The following is a 23,011-nucleotide window of genomic DNA, read 5'->3' on the forward strand; positions in this document are numbered from 1 at the left end:
GCTGTAAATAGTGTATTGTAAAAGATTATGTAATGTTGTACGGTTTGTTGATTTGTCAATAAACTTTATTAAAAAAAAAATTATAGCGTTTCTATCCAAAGTACTTAGAGTATTGTTCTGACGGTAAATAATGTTTTACTTCTTGAGCAAACGTTAGTATGGGATTTTTCCAGGCTATAAGGCTGATTGACACGTTGATAAAGCTTCTATTCTATCCTATAAATGCACTGAGGTCTTTCAGGTAATGAGCAATATCATGCCAGAAATCAATTGCCTGATAGAAGGACCGATTTGTTTCCCAATGTTGGTTCGAAGCCGTGATTTGCAGAAATTTTGCCTTGATGCGTACCCTGCGTTGTGTTGACAAAAGTGATCGCAACTTTATGTCATGTACTGGCATAACTCTGCAATTCAAAATGCGCTGGTTTGAAACGAAGAATGCTATTGAGCTGAAAAGTTGTAAACAGATATTAATTTATCACCTCTTATGCACTAAGAGGACAAACACTTTGGTGGCTCCTTTGTTTTAGATGTTAAAATTTGAAGACGTCACGTGAAAATGACTGATCTTATCTTCAATTAAGTCTTTGATCAGTTTATAGCCGATTGATTAAGACAAAGATATCTAAAAATAAAAGTAGACTCTGGTTGTTTTGTCTCAGAATATTAGAACTCACCACACACTCTTCAAATCAAAACAGACGTTCAAATTTTTGAAATGTTTTTCCTTGATCTTTCCGTGAATACGCTGACCTAAAATGTCTATTACAATAAGATGAGAATTAATCATTGCGGTGTAAACAGACTCAGACTCTCTTTAGACACTTTAGGCTTTAGACTTTCCCATTCAATTCGGTGTTGTTTGTTGTAACAATATCTGTCAAATGACTAGTGATCTGCAAACAAATTCTCGGTAGTCAAAAGAGCGTAACTATATAATGAACCTGGAACAGGTCTCGACAAGAACTTTCTTTTGCTGGTCTAGTTAAGATAGCGTCCTAGGAAGCAACACTTCAGCAATGGCCGCCTCTCCAGGAAATGTTTATCAGAAGATGGCTGCCTTTAAAAAGAGGCATACCATGCCAAGCCTACTTCCCTCCTCTGGTACCGTGTCTGCTAAACTGGACAAATATCCCAAGAGAGAGAGAGACATCCCTTTAACTGCTAAACCTCCGCCAAGCCCATCGATAAACCGATCGGCAAGTATGAGAAGATTTAGTCAAATATCTATGAATTCTGACTCTTCAGATGATCTTGACGGGGACCCTACAAGCAATGGCGAACCCGCGCGCCTAAAACGTCAGAAGGTAAGATATGACTTTTTGTAGCCCGCGCTGAACGACTATCAAACGTTTTGAGTAAAGTTTATTGAAAACAGTGTCATGAAGTCTTTTGAAAGAGCGAGGTGATGTTAACATATGTACTTGCATGTGTAATCAATGGACTCTAGCTGAGCTTTTAAGAGAACTTGATATTTGTCATTTAAAGGGAATCATACCATATGCAGTGGGCGTTATAGGCCATCCATCGCTAGTATATATTCAACTTTTAAGTTGAAAAGGCCAGGGCCCGGTTGTTCGAAAACCGATTAACGCTAATACACGATTAAAGGTCAATCGAGGTTTTCATCTCGCTCTTTTAAAATGGGTTTAAAGGCTAATGTCAACTGATCTAAAGGTAAAAAAAAAGTCTATGTTAATACTGAGAAGGACAAAAATGTTTTGGAAGAATCTTTATTGATTTGTAATTAGACTCTAATCAAAGTTCACGTTAATCCAGGACTAGCTTAGTCGGGCTTCGAACAACTGGGCCCTATGCGAAATGTTAAGGGACATTTCTCATATATTTCCCGGAGAATTCAGTTTTATTTTTAGGCTTAAATCGCACAAAGAGCTCAGCCGGATTTTCTGTAGTTATTTGGGCAGTAATTAACGAGAAGTTTAATTTATTATTAATCTCATACCTTTCACGCTTCACAGAAAAAAATAATTTGATCAGAATGACGTATACCGCTTCCAACCCTTTATCGGTAATTCTGTCAGTTTATCTGGCTAGGTTGGCTATCCAAAGCTATTGGGACTTGTCTTATTCTGAAAGAGCCTTGGAGTAGAGATTCTCACAGTCTTGACAAATTCGCGACACTCATGTCAAATTATTACTTTGGATCGTACAGAAGATCGGTGGCGGATATGAAAGTTTGCTAATTATTACAGATAGCGCGCAGTTCTTTATAACCTCAAATTTGGACCTGTACACTGATCATGATGAGCTAGATAACTGTATATCACATACGAGTGAATATTTTGACGGGAATTTCAGTTCAAATGGACGAGTTTAAACTGCTTCAGTTTCACCTGTCGAAAATGACTGATTTCACGCAATAGTTAATTTGGCGTGGAATCGCATCACCGATTGAAAGCTATTTAACAATTAGACGGCAAGCACAATCAGAGGCGATAGAAACCGAACCGTCTAATTGTTTTAGCATACCACACTGATCGATCCATAAAACAAAATAATATTTTTATTTCATAAAGTTTGACACATTTGTGAAATGATCGATGCACGCTAAATCGCGCGCGCTCAGACAAACTGGCGGCATTTGCAAATTTCATTCATCAAAGTTTGTAAGGACTACTTGAATAATAGAACTCAAGTAGTGGGGTATCAGTCTTCTCTATCTGATCCCTGTGCTCTGTCCTCGGGTTTTCCCGAGGGCTCAAGCTTGGGTCCACTTTGTTGTTTATTAACGATTTCCCTGTTGTAGCGTTTAGTCTCACAGTGCAGCATCCAAACTCGTTCCCAGGGTCTGACATCGTCTGATGACGCAGTCATTTTCTTCGCGCATAGAGATGCTGCCGTGTTCGAGAAGTTTTAATTACAAATGAGGAATATCACATTGTTAATGACTGGACACAAAATAACTTTCTCCCGTAACAAATGCGATACAGATCATCTTGGACGCCTACAACGTTGATCGGCCAGAATCACAATGTTTGACTCAAGTGACAGTGCTACGCAAATTTTGAATTGGAATGCACTTGAAAGTCGTAGAAACGAGCATGTTTTTAAGTTTGTCAAGAAATGCATTACTAACACAGTAAAACTGACCCACATATAAGAACCTAGAATTTTCGAGGTCAGGCTGAATAGGTCCTTATATTTTAGGGTAGTTTTTCACAATTCAGGCTGATTAGGTTCTTAATAGGTTCTTATTTTTCAAAGGTTGTCGTAGTGTAACCATTGACAGAAATGTTGTACTACTAATACAAAATGGTTTAGCACTTGTATTTTCGACAACAAAAATGCTTGCCTTGTTTCCTAAACAATAACATACAGAACAAAAACATTTTGGGCTATGTACGTTACCAAACAAATGTAAATCAAAGAAAACACATACACAATAGCTTTTTGTCAGTAGTTTCTCACACAACTAAAATCCAAAATTTTGACCATCAAAACTAGCGGAGTGATTGATTTCGTATAAGAACCTATTTTTTTTTGCCAGGCTGAACAGGTTCTTATATTTTTGGGTATTTAAATGCCAAATTTTAGCCTGTAGGTTCGATTCTTATATCACTAGGTTCTTATATGCGGGTTTTTACTGTACTGTTACACATGCAGTTATTACAAAATTACTTAACTTTTAACCGAAATGTCTTTCCAAGGATAAGTCGACAACTCTCTACTTGTCTTCGTATCTCACAAGTTAGGACCGAACCGCCAAGTGGGCCATTTTTGTAATGGTGCTTCGATTAATAACAAATTTTAAATCAGACCTAGTTATTGTGCTTCTTAGACATTTACATTTTTAAAAATAATAATAATAATAATAATAATAATAATAATAATAATAATAATAATATAATAATAATAACAACTTTATTTATCCACGGAATCTCTATCACTAAAAAGTGGTCTTCTAAAGAGCCGTGTGCATTAAACCTGGTGCTAAAAAGCTAAGGCATTAAAATTAACAAACACAATTGAAAAATCCTATAATAGGTGCTAAAACTAAGTTAGAGAAATTCTAAAATACAGTAGCGGAATAGAAACTATTTAAAGTAGTGGCCTGCTTAGCCTCCGCTGACAGACTGTTCCATGTTACTGCGCCCCTATAACGAAAACTTTTCTTGAGGGCCCCAGTGTTCCGTCGCGGAATAAACAAGTTATGTTGTGCACCTTGCAGATCATGTCTATGAATGGTATTAACGCTAGCGAATTTATCAGACAGGTATTCGGGTACGAGGTTATTTACAGTACTCTTAGAAGTGAATGAAGAGGTAACTGAATCAATCTAACGATCATGCACAGCTAGCCATTTGTGAAAGTTGTAATACGTTTCCTGTTTCTTATGATTTTGTTAGAAATCGCGCAAAGAGACCAAGTTGCAAAAGCTACACCTCGCAACGTTGTCAGGACATGAACAGGAAGTTCAAAAATTGCTTGGAAAAGGTGTTGGTGAGTACGTGCTCTTTAACAAGTCTGCGAGCAAGTTCTCTGACTAGGCTTTCAGATTTTTCCAGGCTTTGCTGCGTTTGCCTTTACTTCGCGTTTGAATTGGTTCATTTCCTACTGACATCAACGGTGTTTGACTCTCGCCATTTTGAAATGACATGCAATAAACTTTCATTTCGGGTGTGGTCTGAGCTTGGAAGAACCCGTTCGATTCGTAGCTGCGGGGCTATTCTTGCGTATAAAACATTCCCGGAATTTAAGGGCACATTTGTAATGAAAGGGTGTATAAGTAGTAAGGAGGGGGGGGGGGGGGCGACATCGTTCCTAACCAATCGGATTGCAGTATTTCAGGGATTAACCAATCCGATTGGTTAGGGACTATATCGCACCCCCCCCCCCCCCTGCATTACTACTGTTGCACCTGTTCTGACTAGACTATTCAAGCGGTCTTCCCAGCGATTTGGAAGCAGGGTAAAGTATCCGCCCTTTTCATAGCAGGTGAAAAAAATTAAATGTATTAGCTGGAAAATTGAGTGACCTTTCTTTATTGATAGTCGTCTTTTGTTCCACAGATGTAAATACTCCAGATTCCTTTGGCAAGTCACCCCTTCACAATGCTATTCTTGGCAAAAATGTCGATATTGTGAAATTGCTGTTGAAGTCAGGAGCTGATGTGAAGCGTCGTGATGAGCGTGGAGATACCCCTCTGCACGCTGCAGTTAGGGTCGACAGCGAGACTATTGTGGTGGTAAGAATGAAGACCTAGCTGGGCTGTTGCCCAAGAATAATGTCAAGGAACCCAATGTTCCCTGATGTTGATAAGAGAGGAACTCAGAATGACAAATGTGAGAAGTTCCAGCCAATGCCTAACTATAATAGGAAAAGACAACAGACAACAGTTAATACATTTTCTCCACTATTTGCAGCTTCTGTTACATGACAGTAAAACCAAAGTTAACGCCAGAGGGCTTGGTTCATACACGCCTCTTCACATTGCCGCTGAGATTGACAACGTCGACATTTGTAAGCGTCTGGTAAGGAAATAGAATCATTCATCTATCTGTAACAACAGGGCCTGTATTCTGCTGGCGAAACTATCTGATTAGCCTATACGTCTAGCTGGGACATGGTGGTGGTGGGGCCGTTTGGCCATGGTTGCGTGGTGAAAGAGGGTCCTGGGGTCGTAGTTAGAGAAGGATGATTCACACGTGGACAAGAATTCATTCGTGCAGACATAGAGGCCACAAAGATTAGTAAATAGACGTACGCACAGACAAACAGATAGACCCATAGACAGTAAAACAACAGTCAGATGGAAAGACATACAAACAACACAGGTCGACAGACCCATGGGACAGACAGAGAGAAAGACAGACAGAAAGAATACAGCCTGACAGACCCATGAGACAGACACATATGCAGACAGACAGACAGACAGAAACCTCACAAGGGGTTTTCTTTTGCTTAGGTGGAGCATGATGGTGACATAACGCAAACAGCTGAAGATAAGATGACGCCTTTTGGTGTGGCGGTATCCAAAGGAGCACAGTCAGTGGCTGAGTACTTCGCTAGAATTGGTAAGTATCTGCCTTAGACCATTTACCCTTTTGAGTAATATTTTAATGTAAACGACTAATCCGTGTACTTGAAAACAAAACCTTCTGATAGTGACGGTTAGGAACCCATCTGTGATCGGCTAAAGGAGGAATGCGCCTGTTCAGGTCTTAGCTCTAAATAAGGAATAAGACAGTATTAAACAACTTTTGAGTGAAAAGAACCACATAGCACATAAATAAACGTCGTTGTTCAGTTGCTAGAGCTACACGTGTCAGATGGTTGCAAGGCTAGAACTCAGGCAGAATATAAGCAAATTTATTGATATGGTCGATATTTCAGTTGCAGAAATAGTCTTGCGAATAGCCATGGCCTAGAGAACTGAATACCTCTTTTCCTAGCGGAAATATCCAAATCGGCACTCCAAATCCCCACGAAATCTGCGAACGCTTTTTATTCGAGTAATTTATTCTTGTTTTCCACGTTACCACGCTCCCACCAATAGCGTAGCTCCATTGCTCACTATATAAACACATACAACCCACAATCCCTTGATTCGCTCTGAAGTAGGGCTAACGCCCGAAACGTCAGCACTCCAATCTATAAAACCATGGCCAATTTACTGTTGATAAACAAAACATTCAATAAATATGCCCTTTGCCGCCCGTAGCACCAGCCCGTGGTATGACACTTCCCACCCCCTCCTCGTTTCTAGGAATTCAGCTGGATCTGCTAGTGATTAACCCTTTGGTTTTTATCGCAGTCGAGGAAAAACAACTGGATGTAGAAAGCCTCATTTATGATGCTGATAATGAAGGAAGCACTTTACTTCATCTTGCAGTGGATAGTGGAATTCTGCCGGTAAGGCGCGAAACCAACATCATTTTAAAAAAAAAGACAAAAGAAAAAACTGAACAAGAAAACGCAAAAAGTAGGCAAGAATAGCCAACAAACAGACATTAATAAATTAACAATTGCAAAAACAACAACAACAACGAACAATACCAAAAACCAGGCCTAAACAAAAAAACAAACAAATAACAACCAAACATAAGTAATTTTAACAAGGAGAAACAAACAAACTCGTTAACAAACAGAAAACAAACAGTTACTGTAATAGACCATTTCCGAGTTGCTTTGAACCTCATTATGAAAGCGAGGCTAAGTGCAAAGTTTTTGTTATGAAAATAAGTTTTCATTCATATGCAACCAAAATTAATTTTCATATGAAAAGTTTTGCACTTAGCCTCGCTTTCATAGTGAGGTTCACAGCAACTCGGAAATGGCCTATTAGCCTTAACGGAGAGTTCATCTTTCCTCAGATTGTTGGGCTGTGTTTGAAGCTGGGATCAAATGTGCGTCGACAGAAGGTAACAATGCATGACTTTGATTAATTAATTGATCAATTGATTGATTGATTAAAATCAAGTCAAACCATCACTTATTAAAATATACATTGAGTTGTCTCTGTTTTCTGTCTATACGAATCCCTAATATTATACATATCTCCATCTCTCACGTTTCTGAGTACATTTTTCTGAGGAGGGACAAAAACGTCTGGATTACAAACGTCCAGTATAATAAGTTGACTCATAGAAAACTTGGCCTTCCGGATACTTCAAGGGGTTTGTTGTTTACCTTCAATTTATGAAAGAAGTTTGAATTTATAATGCATTACATCATGCTGGGGATTCTTGCTCCCTCAAAACTTAAAATTGACAAGTGTATAATAGCTATTTACTTTTTTTTAGGAATCAGACAACAGTACAGCGCTCCACCTGGCCTGTTCACAAGGCTCACTTGAGATTGTTCAATTACTGACTTCTGAAGACAGTGAAGTATGTAAAGCCGGGATCCTAGATGATCAGGGAATGGTCCCACTGCACCGAGCGGCACTAAACAATCACGTGACTGTAGTCAACTTCTTGTTGGACCAGGTATATAACTTAGAAACTACATTTAAGACGTTTGAGTTAGGTACAGTTGTCAAGAGTTCGAATCCTCTATGTCATACCAACTAAAGCAATACGATTTTGTTATGAAACGACTTTCAATTTAGTAAGTTTTCTATCAAATCACAGCAGACTCAAGAAACACAATCAGAGCATATTAAAATACAATTAAACGTGTTTATAAGATCCGGACTGAACGCGTATGAACAAGTCATATTGATTTTCATTAAAGTGCCTTAATTGATGTCTGATATTCTTATCCACTAGCCCATCACTTCTCGCAATACGATCATACGTTCTTGAAGTATTTTTGACTTAACTATTTGTTTTTAGGGTGCCCCGGTGGATCCGCGTGACAATCAAGGCCGCACCCCTCTGTTCTTAGCAGCCTCTGAGGGTGGTACAGCTACTGTTCAGCTTCTCATGGACCAAGGAGCCGATGTCACACTTAAGGATGTAGAACTGCGATCAGCTTTGCATGTGGCTATTGGCAATTCGTCCACAATGGAGGCTTTGATGAAGGTTGTAATCACTGAATGATTACACAGTTTATGCACGTAAAGTTTAGCTTCCTTAGCATTAGGGTAAACTTTTTACGGAACTAAAAAAATTCTTTGATCCCAAAGTTCACCAAATTTGATGATAATTACTGATCACATTTCTAAACCTCCTTCACGGCAGTGATTTCCTTTGTTTTCTCTTCATGAAATTAGTTTGAGAACGAAATATGAGGCATCGATCATGCGTTGTATCTGTTATAACTTGACTCTTTTTTCTCATGCACTTTCAGAGCCCTGCGTCAAAGGCCTTAGTGATCGACAAAGATATGACTGGGTACACACCTGTACATTTTGCGGCTCGTGAAGGTTACTTACAGGTAAGCAACTTACTCAATTGAAGTCCAGCGCGATTTCTTAGCCAATGAGGCGTGCAGCGCCGAATGGGTTTTAAGATTACATATAACGAAGTTTTCGATTGGAAGAATTTTTATCACCAGACAACTGATCTCTGATATTAACCAAAGGACCTTTATCATGGTGATTTATAATTTTGATGTCGGCCAGGTAATTAACGAAAAACCATTGACACTTTTCGAAAGACAGAGCATGTACCTTAAAATTTAGTAAAAACGCCGAGTTTGAGAGTATTGTCTTTAAAAATAGCGAATATGTAGCTCCGTAAATTCACAAATTTATGCAGAATGTTCGTAAGAAGACAGACAAAACGTGACTGGCGTTTTCTCACAAACGCCTGTTACTGATTCCCAGACTTGACGAAAGTATATCTTCGCTATTTTAAAAGATAAAGTGCTGGGTAGATTGGTTTTATCCAGTGTTAGTAATGCCAGTGAAACTCTTGACGGTTTCTCAACAACAACAGCAACAACAACAATGTTCAACAACTTATCATTCGGAATATCGCAATAATTGAATCTAACAACGACTTATTTTCCATAGCACATCGCGCTATTCATCAACAAGAACAAGGCAGCGGTTCAAGTCACCTCAGACTCCCTCGATACACCCCTTCATATCTCTGCAAGGTAAGACATGCGCACTAATAACTATACAGGTTATCACCCACAATACCAAATAACTAAGGTTGTTCAAGGAAAATAGAATGTCGATGGTTCACTTGAGGTCTCCTACTCTCCTCCCCAGTTATCAGGAGTTGATATTTCAATAACTAAAACACAAAAATCAGTATATACTAATTCATGGTAAGGTGAGGGTGACTGTATGGATGATTAGGATTAGGGTTATGTGGGTGACTATATGGTGCGTTAACATGAATTCCTTGCCCAAAAATAGTTCTTTAAAGGGAAATATCAGGTCTTTCGTGGGGATGGGCTCTTTTCTTCACTGTTCTATATTGTACGTAATTGCTTTGCATTGAAAGCTTCACTGGGGAAATTTTCTTTTTTTTTTTGTTTAGGTATGGCTGGCTAGAGATTGCACAAAGACTGCTCAAAAAAAGGAATGTCCGAATAGTAAATTTGCAAAACCACAAAGGGAAGACTCCTCTGCACTATGCTTGCCACGAGGGACATGCGGAGATTGTTCAACTGCTGCTGAGGAAAGGAGCTACTATTGAAAGGTCAGTCAAAGATAAACGGTTTTAAGTAAAAATTAGTAAGTTTAGCAAGTTTGGTTATGTTTCATTGCGAAGTAACCAGGCTGTGACAAGTCAAAAATCGACCAAATTGCGTACAAATGTCTCTAAACCTGAAATGGTGTTCCCCAGAAAATACAAAGTCTGTAATTTTCCGATTTTTGAAAGCCTTCTAAATGGTTGCAATCTAACGACAGAACCTCAAACTTGGTAAACTGACTAATTTTAATGTGATCTTTCTTGTGGTGGACTCCAATTTCTGATTAAATGAAAATATAAAAACTCGTCCCTAGTCTCCATTCGAACTGTAAAACGGCAAATGAGGGAAATATTCACTACTGCTTGTAATATTTATTATTTTCCAGGGATCATAATGACCGCACTCCACTCCACATGGCTGCTGTAAACGGCTCTGAACGCTGTGTGGAGTACATACTGGAGGCACACCCTGAAAGTTTGAACGCTGTTGATAAACATCAGGTAACGGAACATACTTATCTTTGTCAATTTGTCCTATGTAGTAATACTGGGCTAAGTGATTGTTTCGATTTAAAGCATTGTCTCTAAATTGTATCTTCATATTTTATTTCATCTTGTACCCAGAACACGGCCCTGAATCTGGCCGCCACCACTGGCCACGCGTCTCTCGTGTCCTATCTGCTTTCCGTGAAAGAACAAGAAATCCTGTTGAACAAGTATAACCAGAATGTTCTTGATCTCGCTATCGACAATGAAAAACATGAGGTTGCCATGGCAATAATCGAACACAGCAGGTAGGCAAACTTGACGAATAGGTGATCACTATAGCCTTTATGTGCATTAACCCCTTTCTAGACTGGGCTTTTTATTTTTGTCTTCCGGGGCCGGCGCGGGGGGAGGAAGGGGCTGATGTCATAACTTTGCAACTTTAAAAGCTATGACAGTGAGACTTGGAGGATAGATAGCACGTTTAAAGGTGTCTCCTTTGAGGTCCGCAATGTGAAGTGATGACATCATATCACGTGGTAATAAGTTCATAATCCCTCATCTTGGATTCCTGGATTTTCCCAAAAACTTCAGGAAAGCGCCGAAATTGAACGTAAAGTAATGTGCAAAACCAATACAGGAACACTATTATGAGCTAAAACGTAACAATTACGGGAAGAAAAGTGATTTTTCCTCCATTTTTTAAAGGGATTTTCTATTTTCTGAAAAAAAAAACCTGCCGGTCAAAAATTGGTTGCCATGGCCGACCACATAAAATTTTTTCCAGATAAATTTCTAAAAAATATTTGTTTTAGAACGTACATCAGATTTCCGGGAACCAAATACCAGCGTATAGTCCTACGACAGAAACACTCTGTTACGTTAAATAGCTGATGAGGATTGTACGAGGTGACCTCAACTATAAGCCTGGAGGTTTCTAGAGGTCTCCGCGCCACACATTAAACTATGGATAAATTGTAAATATATTGGAAAAAAGGCAAATAAATGTCTATGTCAATATCAATGTGTCATTCAGAAGCGTGCATTCGTAATAAATAACGGTGATTGGGGAGCTTAAGCAACGACGACGGCAACGGCAACGACAACGCCGCAAAACAACAGGTTTAATAAGCAAAAACAATTCACTCTGCACGTCCGTTTTACATTTTGGTACATTTCTTTGCCGTCCTCTGCAAAACAACAACGTGAAATGACCACATTTAAGGTTTTGTGGAGAACGTCAACGGACGACAGTGAATTTTTCATTTTCTTGCTTAACTTGTACGCCACTCCTACCAATTTGGTTCCTGGATAGTTCGCCATTTTTGTAAAAGTTGAGCGAGTTGAAATAATCGCGAAGTAGCACAAATGAAATAAAGTTATATTTTCAGGTGACGTTTTCGTTGCCGTTGCAGTCGTTGCTTAAGCTCTTTATTGTCAACTGACAGGTGGAAGGAAGTGCTAGCTGCTGCAGTTGGTGGAGGATTCTCTCAGATACAGACACTGGTGGAAAAAATGCCGGACGTGGCAGAGGTATTTAATAAAAACTGAAAGAAGACGTCTGAGAACTGAATAGGCCTAATCACGCTTTTTGACGCCATTTGACGAGTAGGCAAACACGTCTGAAATATTAAACAGTGTTTCTATGGAAATCCGATGTCAAATAATTTTTATAAAACATCGCTTCTGAAAAATTCATGAATTGGAAACTTTTGGCACTAGGAAAAGGATTTTAAGAAACAAATTGCTGGGAAGTAGCTGTGCCAGAAAGCGTCCAGTTGTGTTTTGAACTTTCCATACATTTTCCTGTATTTTTTTCCCGCGAACTATTTATAGTCTGTATAGTAGCAGTTCACGGCTGGTTCGCTACACAGACAAATGTCTGGAAAGTTCGAAACACGACTGGACGCTTTCTGGCACAGCTACATCCCTCCAATTTTTGTTTTCTTAAAATCTTTTTCCTAGTGCCAAAAGTTTCCAATTCATGAATTTTTCAGAAGCGATGTTTTATGAAAATTATTTGACATCGAATTTCCATAAAACCCTGTTATTTCAAGACTGTTTGCCTACTCGTCAAAATGGCGTCGAAAACCGTGATTCCACAGCGATGATGTATCACTTACGAAGCAGTATCACATTTCGTCACGGTTGCATCAGTTCATGTGTTTCAGTTATTTTCGCACTAGATAAAATCAGTACTTTTCAAATCGCCAGAGGGTATAGAGTGGATCCACTTGGCTATTAGTGTTTTTTTTTATGCTAAAGCCTTCAGTCCAGGAAAACAATTTCAGATAAGGAAGTTTTGATTTTGAGCCAGTACTGAAGCAGGTTGAAATGAATGATTTTGTTTTCCAGCGTTTTCTTGACCAGTGTGTTGAACAAGATGGCCATCCAAGCAGCAACGATTTCAAGGTAAGCTGACAAGTCATCTAAAAATATTAAGGTCCTCAGTTAATTAATGAATCGAGTTTACCTATTTCCTTTTAAATCAACATATCTCAAGAGGAAAGCTGTCTAGTAAACTTAGGAAGTAATTCAGTCCCAAGCAGAATGGCTTTCAGCCAATTTGGCCCAGAATGCGTATATATCTTTCCCTCTGGTATAAAATACGGTTTAGGTCTTTTCATTTCTAATTTAGAAAATTAAGGGAAACATCCTTTGTACTGTCAGGGTTTCAAGTAATTGGCATTGTAATCCTCGCCAAAATTTATATCGTTGTAATTTTGGTAAATTTTGACAGATAACGTACGATTTAAGTCTGATACAAGGAAAGCAGAGTTCATCAAGTCAGTTTGAGCACTCTCTTGATGCCCTCAAGGTGAGTTCTTTGTGACGTAACTTGTCAGGATGGCCGAGCGGTCTAAGGCGCTGCGTTCAGGTCGCAGTCTACTCTTGTAGGCGTGGGTTCGAATCCCACTCCTGACAGTTCTTTTATTTTTACATATTTTTCTCTGTATTCTATATTTTTGTATTTCGGGGATTATTAAAACACAAAAAGCAGTCATGTTAATTTATTTTATTCACACGCAAAGGTGATGCCGAAATAAGAAAGATACAGTGTGTAACATGCATGAACTGTCTCCATCTCAGCCATAGTTTATACTTGGGCATAAAATGCATCATTTTGCTTTCTTTATCATGATGACAGAAATGTTTGTTATTCCTGCATATACACTTTGACAAACCTGTGAATATGCGGGAAGATTATATTTCTTGTAAAGTTCTTATAAACACTGATAACGTTGCATTCTTTTTTCCTCTAAAGACCATGGCGGAACGACGCCGGGAAAATTGTTTGACGCATCCTGTTTGTAACGTTCTCATGGATATCAAGTGGTGAGCTTTTGGTTCAGTTTGGTTCGGATATGGTGGATTTCCCCATGAACACTGTATTGTTCGTTTTTTTTTTTCAACAGGAAGAAGTTTGGTTGGATAACATTTATCTTTAATCTGTCACTGTATCTGGCATTTCTGCTGCCGTACACCGCTCTGGCAGTTTACCTTAAGATCAACATTTGTGAGATGTGCAGCGACTATCACTTCTGCAACAGTACATTACAAATTCCTACTCTTGAATCAGTAAGTGGTAGGACAATGAGTGTTTGATTTAATAACGTACTGTCACTTGGCATAGTGATTCCATGTTTTCCCGCGCTGTCACTGCGTTGGTTGCATGTTTTCCTACGCTTGGCACCGGATGTACGAGTTTCCCGCGCTTGGCAGCGATTGTACGAGTTTCCCGCGCTTGGCACCGATTGCACGAGTTTCCCGCGCTTGGCACAGGTTGCACGAGTTTCCCGCGCTTTGCATCAATTACACGACTTTCTTGCGCATGGCTTGCAAGTTTATGCTGGTCGTTTTTGAATAGTCATTTGTGTACTTTGGTTTTGGCCTAGAACATCCCTCTCTTTTTTTCTTGTTGTAGTTTTTTTTCGACCTAGCACCTCTTCTGTAACTGTCATCTTTTTTCCCATCATGATTAAGCTGACTTGTACAATTCATCTCTGTAGGAATGGCACGACGAAAACAAAACATGCAACACTGACGACAAGGTGACACAAAAATATTTTACTTAGACTCAAAGTATTGCTGTAGTGATTGGGGGAGGTGGGTATGCAGTGGCAGTAGTGGCGGTAGTAGTAGTAGTAGCAGCAGCAGCAGCAGCAGCAGCAGCAGCAGCAGCAGCAGCAGCAGCAGCAGCAGTAGTAGTAGTAGTAGTAGTAGTAGTAGTAGTAGTAGTAGTAGTAGTAGTAGTAGTAGTAGTAGTAGTAGTAGTTGTAGTAGCAGTAGCAGTAGCAGTAGCAGCAGCAGTAGTAGTAGTAGTCGTAGTAGTAGTAGTAGTAGTAGTAGTAGTAGTAGTAGTAGTAGTAGTAGTAGTAGTAGTAGCAGCAGCAGCAGCAGCAGCAGCAGCAGCAGCAGCAGTAGTAGTATTAGTAGTAGTAGCAGTATGTTCAAACGCAAAAAGGGCTCTGTCTAATACTTATATATGTGCTGTGTTCGATCCTTGCCTTTAGACTGTTGTGGTTCTCCATTACATTGTGTTCGTGTCCGTCTTGATTAATCTCGCAAAGGAACTACTGCAATTCATCAGAAAGGTAAGCGTATTCATTGTTTATCTTTTCATCTCTTTTCAGTTCCAAGTATGCCAGACTTCAAAATTATAAAAAATAACTCTGATTTGCGTGTCTAAAAAAAATCTTGACAAACAAATTTTTGAGATTTGTTATAATGTTTTCGTCTCTTAGGGAATCTTCAGAAGTCTTCCGGTGGAAACAATATAAAGTCTTTGAATGTTCAAAACACCATGGTGACTTTCGGGGAGCTAGTGTGCGATTGAACTATGGTACTCTTTCAAAAACCTCGAGGACTTAATTGCCGTGAAGACCTCGGGCGATTCCGTACTTAATCGAATTAAGCTGATAAATGCTCGGGAGACTTCGGTTGTCTTTGTAAGCCTTGTCTGAACTTCGTTCGCTAGTTTTAGGCTTCAAATCGTGCTCAATTGGGAAACCTCTGGTCAAGTTAGGTCCTTTGGGGATACACAGCTTTTAGAGTGGTTTTTAAACGAAAAGCAAAGTAATTACTCTAGCCAATCACAGAAGACGTAAACAGCGAAAATGAACCAATCAGAACTAAAAGCACATATACGCAACCGTCGTAAAGCGCGGGAGAACGCGTTCGAGCAAGTCACGATTGATTTTTGCTTGGGTCTAGCTTCTCATTGGTTGAGAAAGAGGCACGGAATTTGTCAACCAATCACGGAGCACAGTAAAGAAAAACTAAAGCAAACGCGAACTTACTATTTACCACTCAACTGAAAACTGTCTAACCAATCAAGAAAACAAAACAACAACAACAACAACAATAAAACATTGCATCTTTATTTTTTACTTTTACGTACAGCGCCTGAAATACTTGGCCTCTGCAATGAACTACATCGAGCTGCTGATCTATGTGTCTGCTTTGGTGTTCGTGTTTCCTGTTTGTGCTTGCAAGTCACACCACATGTCTGAAGCAGCCGCCTTCTCTCTGTTCTTTGCTTGGCTCAATCTTGTCCTGTACTTCAGAAGGTCTGTAAAATTACTTTTACCGAACGTCCAGCCTTATGACAACGGAAGCTCAGTTTAATAGAACAGTTTTTGTTTTCTTTGTTAGTGCCTGTTAAATTTAAAAGCACTCATCTTCAGTAAACCTGCACCTTTCAAAAGCTCTATTTTCACCGGACCCTTATAACCTTCAGCTGTAACACTGTAACACTCTAACACTGTTGGAATATATGCACGATATAGTCGACCAAAACGAAAGCGTAGGTTAGATTAGATAAGCAGAGAAATTTTGTTGTGTCTAACGTTTCTAAACCCTGCTTTGAACATTTTCTTTTTCTTCAGGTTTTCGTATTATGGTAAATACGTGATCATGCTCCTGACCATGTTCCAAACGCTTTTCCAGGTAAATAGAGCGGTTTAAAATTGAGTGTCGTAAAACCAAAACCAAAGTAATTACCCTGGCCAATCACAACAGATGTAAAAAAATACAACAAGCCAGTTAGAAGTTGAAGCAAATAAATGTAACTGACGCCAAGCGCAGGAAAACGCGTGTGGCGAAAACACGATTGGTTCTGGTTTGGATTCCCATTGGTTGAGAAGGTGGTGCGAGTTTTGTTAACCAATCACAGAGCTTAGTAATGCAAAACCAAAGCAAACGCGAAATTATTTTCGACACTCAATTGAAAACCGCTCTATATGGTCCATAATTACGTATGAGAGAAACTTACTAAAATTTTGTAGAACAATGTCAGGCTTGGACACACGGCGCACCTTTGTACACAATGCTGCATGTAATTTGCTAAATTTTATTCTGTGTACGTGCATTCTGAAAACGCTGCTTGAAATTTTGCCAGAAATCGCTAAATTGCATCATGTGTCCACCCTGAAAATGTTGTTCGTAATATTATTTTATAAGTAGGCTTTAAATTGCATCATTTCTCCGCTCCCTACGAAACTGCAAGTTGCAATATTGCCCGCTTTTGCAAACTTGCACCATGTCTCCACCTCTGAAACTGCGCAGCAATTTCAGGTAAAACCAGCCACAGCCACTTCATTGCTTGTAAGAAAGCATCGTATGTCCATCCTGGACTTTCGGTAGGATATTTTCAAGTTTGGGCAAAACGACATTCCAGGTTTAACTTGAGATGACCTTTATCTTGTTATTTCTAGGTCCTGCTTCTCTTCGTCCTGTTCTTGATAGCATTCGGGACAACGTTTTTCTTACTCATGTACAACATGGTAGGTGATACAATCATTTGTCTTGTGTAAAATCTATCTTACTAAAATAACAAATCAAGCGACGATTTCTTGTAAAATGTAAGGGGGATGGGGCCTACTTTTGCCACTGCGCATACTGTCTGCGCAGCTTGGGATGGTTCGAGAAACGAGGGTAGGAAAACACCGTTAGCGGCTCATGTTCATCCTTGGCGTAATTGAAAGTGAAATTGGCCACAAATTTCATGAACCCGTAGCGTGTGCCGCGGGGGAGGAGGGGGGGGGGGGGGGATAGGCTTGAATTAAAGCACTGGTGTCGGGTTTCTCTTTCCCTATTTCATTGTCCTTTCTCCTACCTTTCCGCTCCAACAAGCCTGATACTCAGGCTAAAGAAACGCGGACGGTGCCTTCAAATACAAACTAATGTATTTTTAAGAATGATCAGTATTATTCAGTAATGAAACAGAAAAACTCGGAAAAAGAAATTCCGAGTGCTCCTATCAGGAGTCCAACCTAAGACCTTCCGATTACTAGTTTGGATGCTCTACCACTGAGCTACAGGAGACTCGTAGGAGTTAAGGCCATTAAACTAGGTTCATGGGACAAACGTCCTGCATACTGCTAGGAATACTGCTAGGATTGGAATGATTGGAATAAGGTATTTTTGCTACGAATTAGGAGGGACCTGCCTTAACCTAGTGTCCTACATTATACAATACCTTCATTTAATAGATCCTTTGGAATTGTCCGTGGAGGCGTGGTGGTGTAGTAGGTTGTGCGTCAGTTATTTTTAACCGATTGATGGGAGTGTCGGTTGTTTGAGGCTCTGTTCGTCTCTCAGCTGAATTGTCGCGCTGTTTCCTTAGATAAAAAAAAAAATAGGTACGCATTGCGTACATGTGGGTATTGCTGTGCGCTACAGTAAAAACCATCAACTAAGAACCTACATTTTGGGGAATTAGCCTAAACAGGTTCTTATATAAATGATAGTTAACACAATTTTAGGCTACTTAGGTTCTTAAAATAGGTTCTTAATTCAGGAGAAAAGCAAATAAAACTCAGCTGTAAAACAAGATGGTTATTGGCCTATTTTCTATTTTCAGGCTGCATTAGTGTGGTAATCTCCATATTGTTGTGCAAATTTCCATAATGTCTTGCACTCTTTTTTATTAAAAAAAAAAAACCCTCACTTTTACAGTAATGAGAATCTACCTTTTTCTTCAAATAGGATTCTTGCACTGCAGCTGTAATGTACTAATATGATTTTAGAAAACTAATAAGAAGCTGTTTTCAATTTTTAGGTTCTTGTTTATAGTGGTTATAAAATCCAAATTTTAGGCTAACAGGTTCTTAATTTTCAAGTTCTTAGTTGCGGTTTTTTACTGTATTCAGTGGGTGCCGGGCACGTTTTACGCGCAAATGTATTCTAATTCCGAGAATTCCGCAATGCTACACTCTTGAATAATCATCTTCTTTCCTCAGATTTAAGGACGGTACCTACTATTGTTACTGCGCATACGTTCTGTGCATCGCGAGATACTCGGGTTTCCTATGGGTGGTGCTTACTAATACAGGAATATTTTTGCGCGGTTTAAAACTATACGGAGAAAGCAGAACTTAGCAAATGCTTTTGGTATCTCAAAAAAAAATTGGGGGTAACCATGCATTTTTCAGAGATAATTAAGCTTCAATTTAGGAAAAAATCCCATACATTCCTTTATATTATGGCGTTTTTTAGAGATATTAATGTTTAATAATCTCTGAAAAATGCGTGGTTACCCCCAATTTTCTTTTTGGATTCCAATAGCCCTCGCTAAGATCTGCTTTTCCCGCAAAGTCATAAACCGCACAAAAATACTTCGGTATTTGTGGGCACCGTCCTTAACCTTGCTAACTTGTCCTCTTCTCTCTCAAAGCAATACCAAACCCTTCAATTTGCGTTACTGAAAACCTTCACCATGACTTTGGGTGAGTTCGAGTACGAGGAGATCTTCATATTGCCGGACACGAAACTGCGCTTTCCAGTGGCTGCCAACATTGTGTTCGTGTTGTTTGCTCTGGCCATGCCAATCATCCTCATGAACATGCTGGTATGATATTGAGACAATAAACCCCTTTAGGCTGCTGATACATCGAATTTAACGCGCGCTGATTGGCTCGTAGCTATTGTCTATAAGAGTACAGACAATAAAAATGACGTCAGATGTAACGCGCGCGCTTTCTCAACGGAAAATAAAGCCAATTCCGTTCGTACTATTTCCATGCTATTGTAAAAAACAAATCGACGGCAGTTTTCTATGGTCTTTACTCTTGTAGATCATAAAACTTGTAATAATCAAAGATATTAGGGAGTGCGTTCAATGATCTCGATTCCCGGTTCTCTCTCCTTTGCCAAGTTGGTGATGATGTCATCCGCTCCTGCAAAATCTGCGGGGGGTGTCAAATACGCGTCCCAAGATTCATTCGTTCAAGGCAATCAACGTTAGTTGTCCCATACAACCTCGACTCCAATCTATATAATTAGGAGTGCGTTATTTGTACGTCGAACGCAATAATACCTTAAAATGTTCAAAACTTGGCAGCGAAACCACACGCTTGCAGCTCATGATTGGAGTTTGAGTTTTGAACATTTTATGACATCATTTTGTGGTCCATAAGAGCATACACTATAGAGAACTGATTTCGATTTTTGATTGGTTGAAAGATAAACGGAGCTATCCTAGAAGGCAAAGCTCCGGGGACGAGCGAAAACGTTTGTGGACGGCAATTTTACAGTAAAGGACATAGATATACCAGCAAAGCATAAAGGGGTTTATTTACTTACGCATTCATTTATTTATTTATTTATTTAGTTTTGTCCCTCCGATTTAGTTTTTACAACACGTGTCCGTTCTCTTGGTAAAGAGAAAAAGCCTTTAAGTGCAGGTGAATGTAACAAAATTTAAGACTACTAAGTTTAATTCGTTTTCATTTTTAAAAACAGATTGGTTTAGCTGTTGGCGACATCAACCAGATTCAAAAGAAATCCGTCATGGAACGTTACGTCATGCAGGTATACCGGAGCTACGACATGATACCATACGATGCGATACGATACAATAGGGTGCGATGCGATACGATACGATACAATAGGGTGCGATGCGATACGATACGGTACGATATAATAGGATGCGATGCGATACGATACGATAGGATACAATAGGATGCGATGCGATACGATGCGATACGTTGAACACAAGCAAGTTTTCATTGATAGATATGCATTTGAGAAGTTTGATATTATCGTGCTTTGCACGATACGATCCAATACACGTCATTACAGAGGAGCTGCCAAACCTCAATAAAACTACATCTACAACTGACGATACTTTAAGCTTTGGTTCATATCGACACTGTTATATGATTAAGTTTTTAATGGCCAGTTCTAAAAACGAACAAGACAGAATTGACCCAGAACTTTTCAACATTCGCCGTGTAATAATTCCTTGCTTTACTGTAAGACGAATGTCAGAAGGAAAACTTGTTTATAAACAGGTTGTTGCAAGGCAAACAGAGTAGTGGCTGTGGCATGAGCATTAAAGACAGATGAGTTATTTCACAAAGTGTGACCTTTAAAACCGACCTTTTCTCGTCCAGCTTGTGGGAAATATTCCACTAATGACCAACGTTGTCCTGCATGAATTAAGAATTCGATTTATCTGTTTTCTATCAAGGTTGAGCTGTTGATTGAGATTGAAGAGTCTCTTCCTCGATGGATTTTGAGGCGAGTTCAGGTCGACAAACATGAAGAGTTTCCAAACAGGAGTTCCAACCTGAAAACTAAGGTCAGCCTTATATAACAACTACCACACGAGAAAGTTAACAAATTCTTTTTTAATTTCTGCTTAGAAAAATGGACAGCAATATCCGAAGTACTGCATGATACTTGAAATAATCAAAAGTTTGTAAATTTGTAACAATCCTGTAATTTCTATCAATATAGCTTGCGAATCCTTTTTGGTTCTGTATGTTCACTTATTTGTTTACTACTTATTTAAGTTTTATCTTAGTTGCTGCTGTTGTTTTGTAAACTTTGTTAATAATGTCAATTTGTAAACACCAAAATTTTATTTGCATTTACTTTAATATAGTCATACCTACCCGCCTCAACTAGCTTTAGCTATTTGCGGGTAGGTATATACCTCACTCGTAACTCTGTTTTTAATGAAGTGTCGTTGTTGATACTCTTATTTAAATTCGAATGGACGAACTTTGCTTGGTACTTCATTCACGGAGTCATAAAATGGAACTTACCTTGTTCAGCGCAATAAAATACAAAGTTCTATGTGCGGTTATCCAGAACAGTGTTAGGCAAATTTTCAGAACACCCTTACAACTTTTTTAAAGCTTATAAAAAAGTTAACTCTTTCGCTTCCTTTTCAGATATACGAGAAGATCTTTGGTTTTGGAAAAGCAGAAACCAAGGGAGACGACGATGGCCTGCCTCCAGCAATGGCACCGATTATTGAAAAGATCCTGGAACAGGATTCAAAGTACGTACAGTGTTAACGCTTTTAATTCGAAAAAGAGCACAGGGCGAGATTTGACAATTTCCCACTTGGAAATTATTGAAAATACGAGACGCGTCCTTCGACAGTACTGTTCTGGGTGTGAGGGACTCGCACCAGCGAGGGGTTGGTGTTGCCAATAACTTGTAATTTAATTTGAATGGCCATCCACAGTCTCGAAAGCTGAAGCTACATTAAATGCCTGACTGGCATATTACAGCGGTTTTCGTAAACCAAATCCACAGTAATTACTCTGGCCAATCACAACAGACGTAAACAACACAATGAACCAATCAGAATTCGAACAAAAAACGTGTAACCGGCAAAAAGCGCGGGAAAACGCGTGCGTCCAAGTTGAGATTTGTTTTTGGTTTGACTTCCTATTGGTTGAGGAAATGGCGCGAATTTTGCCAACCAATCATAGAGCACCGTAAAGCAAAGCCAAAATAAACGCGTAATGATACTTTTCGACACTCGACTGAAAAAAGCTCTGTTCATTTCAATAAGATGTTATTTTTCATTTCAAAAACATATAGGATTGAGGATATACACCAGATGATGACAGAGCAATCCAAGCTTCTTAAAGCCATTGGCCGGCGTGAAGGTATTGAGGAAGCTGGGAATAGAAAGAGCATCCTTGGATGGTTCTCAAAGAAGCGCTAACCGTCCATGTGAACGTCTCACGGGAAGGTGTTCCGGGACGGGATTAGGGACAACAAACAAGAAGCTTAGAAAAATTCTGCTGATTATGTCAATCATTTACATTACTTGATTAGTTTTGCTGTGTCAGAGAAATGCGAATTTGACGCTTATAGCATACAGCTATTTCAATTAACGTTGTCGGGTCAAGGCTTAAAGCTTTTAAAAAGACATCTTCAAAGAGGTTGCAACCTCATCCATTTGATATCCTAACCTTTGTTTCATCCGAATGGCTCGCCATCGTATATCTTCACTGGACGGACGAGGCATAGCTGATTTTGATGAACTTATTCATAAAAAAAAATCCACAGAAACTTGAGGTCTTGTCTTATAGCTTTATACTTTGATCCGACGTTAATTGAAATAGCTGTATATAAGATAGCAAATAGCTGAATTGAAAGTATTGCTATGTAATATGCATTGTTTCAATTGTGATAAAAAGGAACAAGATTAAAGTGTATCT

General features: G+C 39.2%; 2 protein-coding genes and 1 non-coding gene across 5 annotated transcripts in view; 2 read left to right on the forward strand and 1 right to left on the reverse strand.

Moving 5' to 3' along the window:
* LOC146468745 (coiled-coil domain-containing protein 152-like) overlaps window positions 1-23,011 on the reverse strand; it is a 53,875-nt gene that overhangs the window by 11,640 nt on the left and 19,224 nt on the right. The gene's annotated exons all lie outside the window — the stretch shown is intronic.
* LOC146468746 (transient receptor potential cation channel subfamily A member 1-like) lies at window positions 933-23,008 on the forward strand. The gene is made up of 29 exons (XM_085124247.1): window positions 933-1,307; window positions 4,368-4,461; window positions 5,031-5,206; window positions 5,385-5,492; window positions 5,927-6,035; window positions 6,776-6,873; window positions 7,335-7,382; window positions 7,764-7,949; window positions 8,298-8,486; window positions 8,755-8,841; window positions 9,422-9,507; window positions 9,900-10,061; window positions 10,442-10,556; window positions 10,680-10,849; window positions 11,990-12,074; window positions 12,897-12,953; window positions 13,282-13,359; window positions 13,807-13,877; window positions 13,958-14,120; window positions 14,552-14,593; window positions 15,056-15,136; window positions 15,945-16,111; window positions 16,430-16,490; window positions 17,258-17,326; window positions 19,219-19,392; window positions 20,286-20,354; window positions 21,016-21,126; window positions 21,725-21,834; window positions 22,386-23,008. Exons 1-29 carry the CDS (start codon window positions 1,020-1,022, stop codon window positions 22,510-22,512), a joined length of 3,381 nt encoding a protein of 1,126 aa, XP_084980373.1. The 5' UTR covers window positions 933-1,019; the 3' UTR covers window positions 22,513-23,008.
* Trnal-cag (transfer RNA leucine (anticodon CAG)) lies at window positions 13,383-13,466 on the forward strand. The gene has a single exon. It is a non-coding gene; the product is annotated as a tRNA-Leu (tRNA).

The sequence above is a fragment of the Pavona decussata genome, unplaced genomic scaffold, assembly GCF_977016875.1.
Source record: "Pavona decussata unplaced genomic scaffold, jaPavDecu1.1 SCAFFOLD_130, whole genome shotgun sequence".
Lineage (NCBI taxonomy): Eukaryota > Metazoa > Cnidaria > Anthozoa > Scleractinia > Agariciidae > Pavona > Pavona decussata.

Excerpts from the sequence above, each read along its gene's own strand:
- LOC146468746 (XM_085124247.1), top strand. The coding sequence starts at position 1,020 with ATGGCCGCCTCTCCAGGAAATGTTTATCAGAAGATGGCTGCCTTTAAA. Across the intron at positions 9,508-9,899 it reads CCCCTTCATATCTCTGCAAG|GTATGGCTGGCTAGAGATTG; the intron begins GTAAGACATGCG and ends TTTTTTGTTTAG. Across the intron at positions 14,594-15,055 it reads CATGCAACACTGACGACAAG|ACTGTTGTGGTTCTCCATTA; the intron begins GTGACACAAAAA and ends CCTTGCCTTTAG.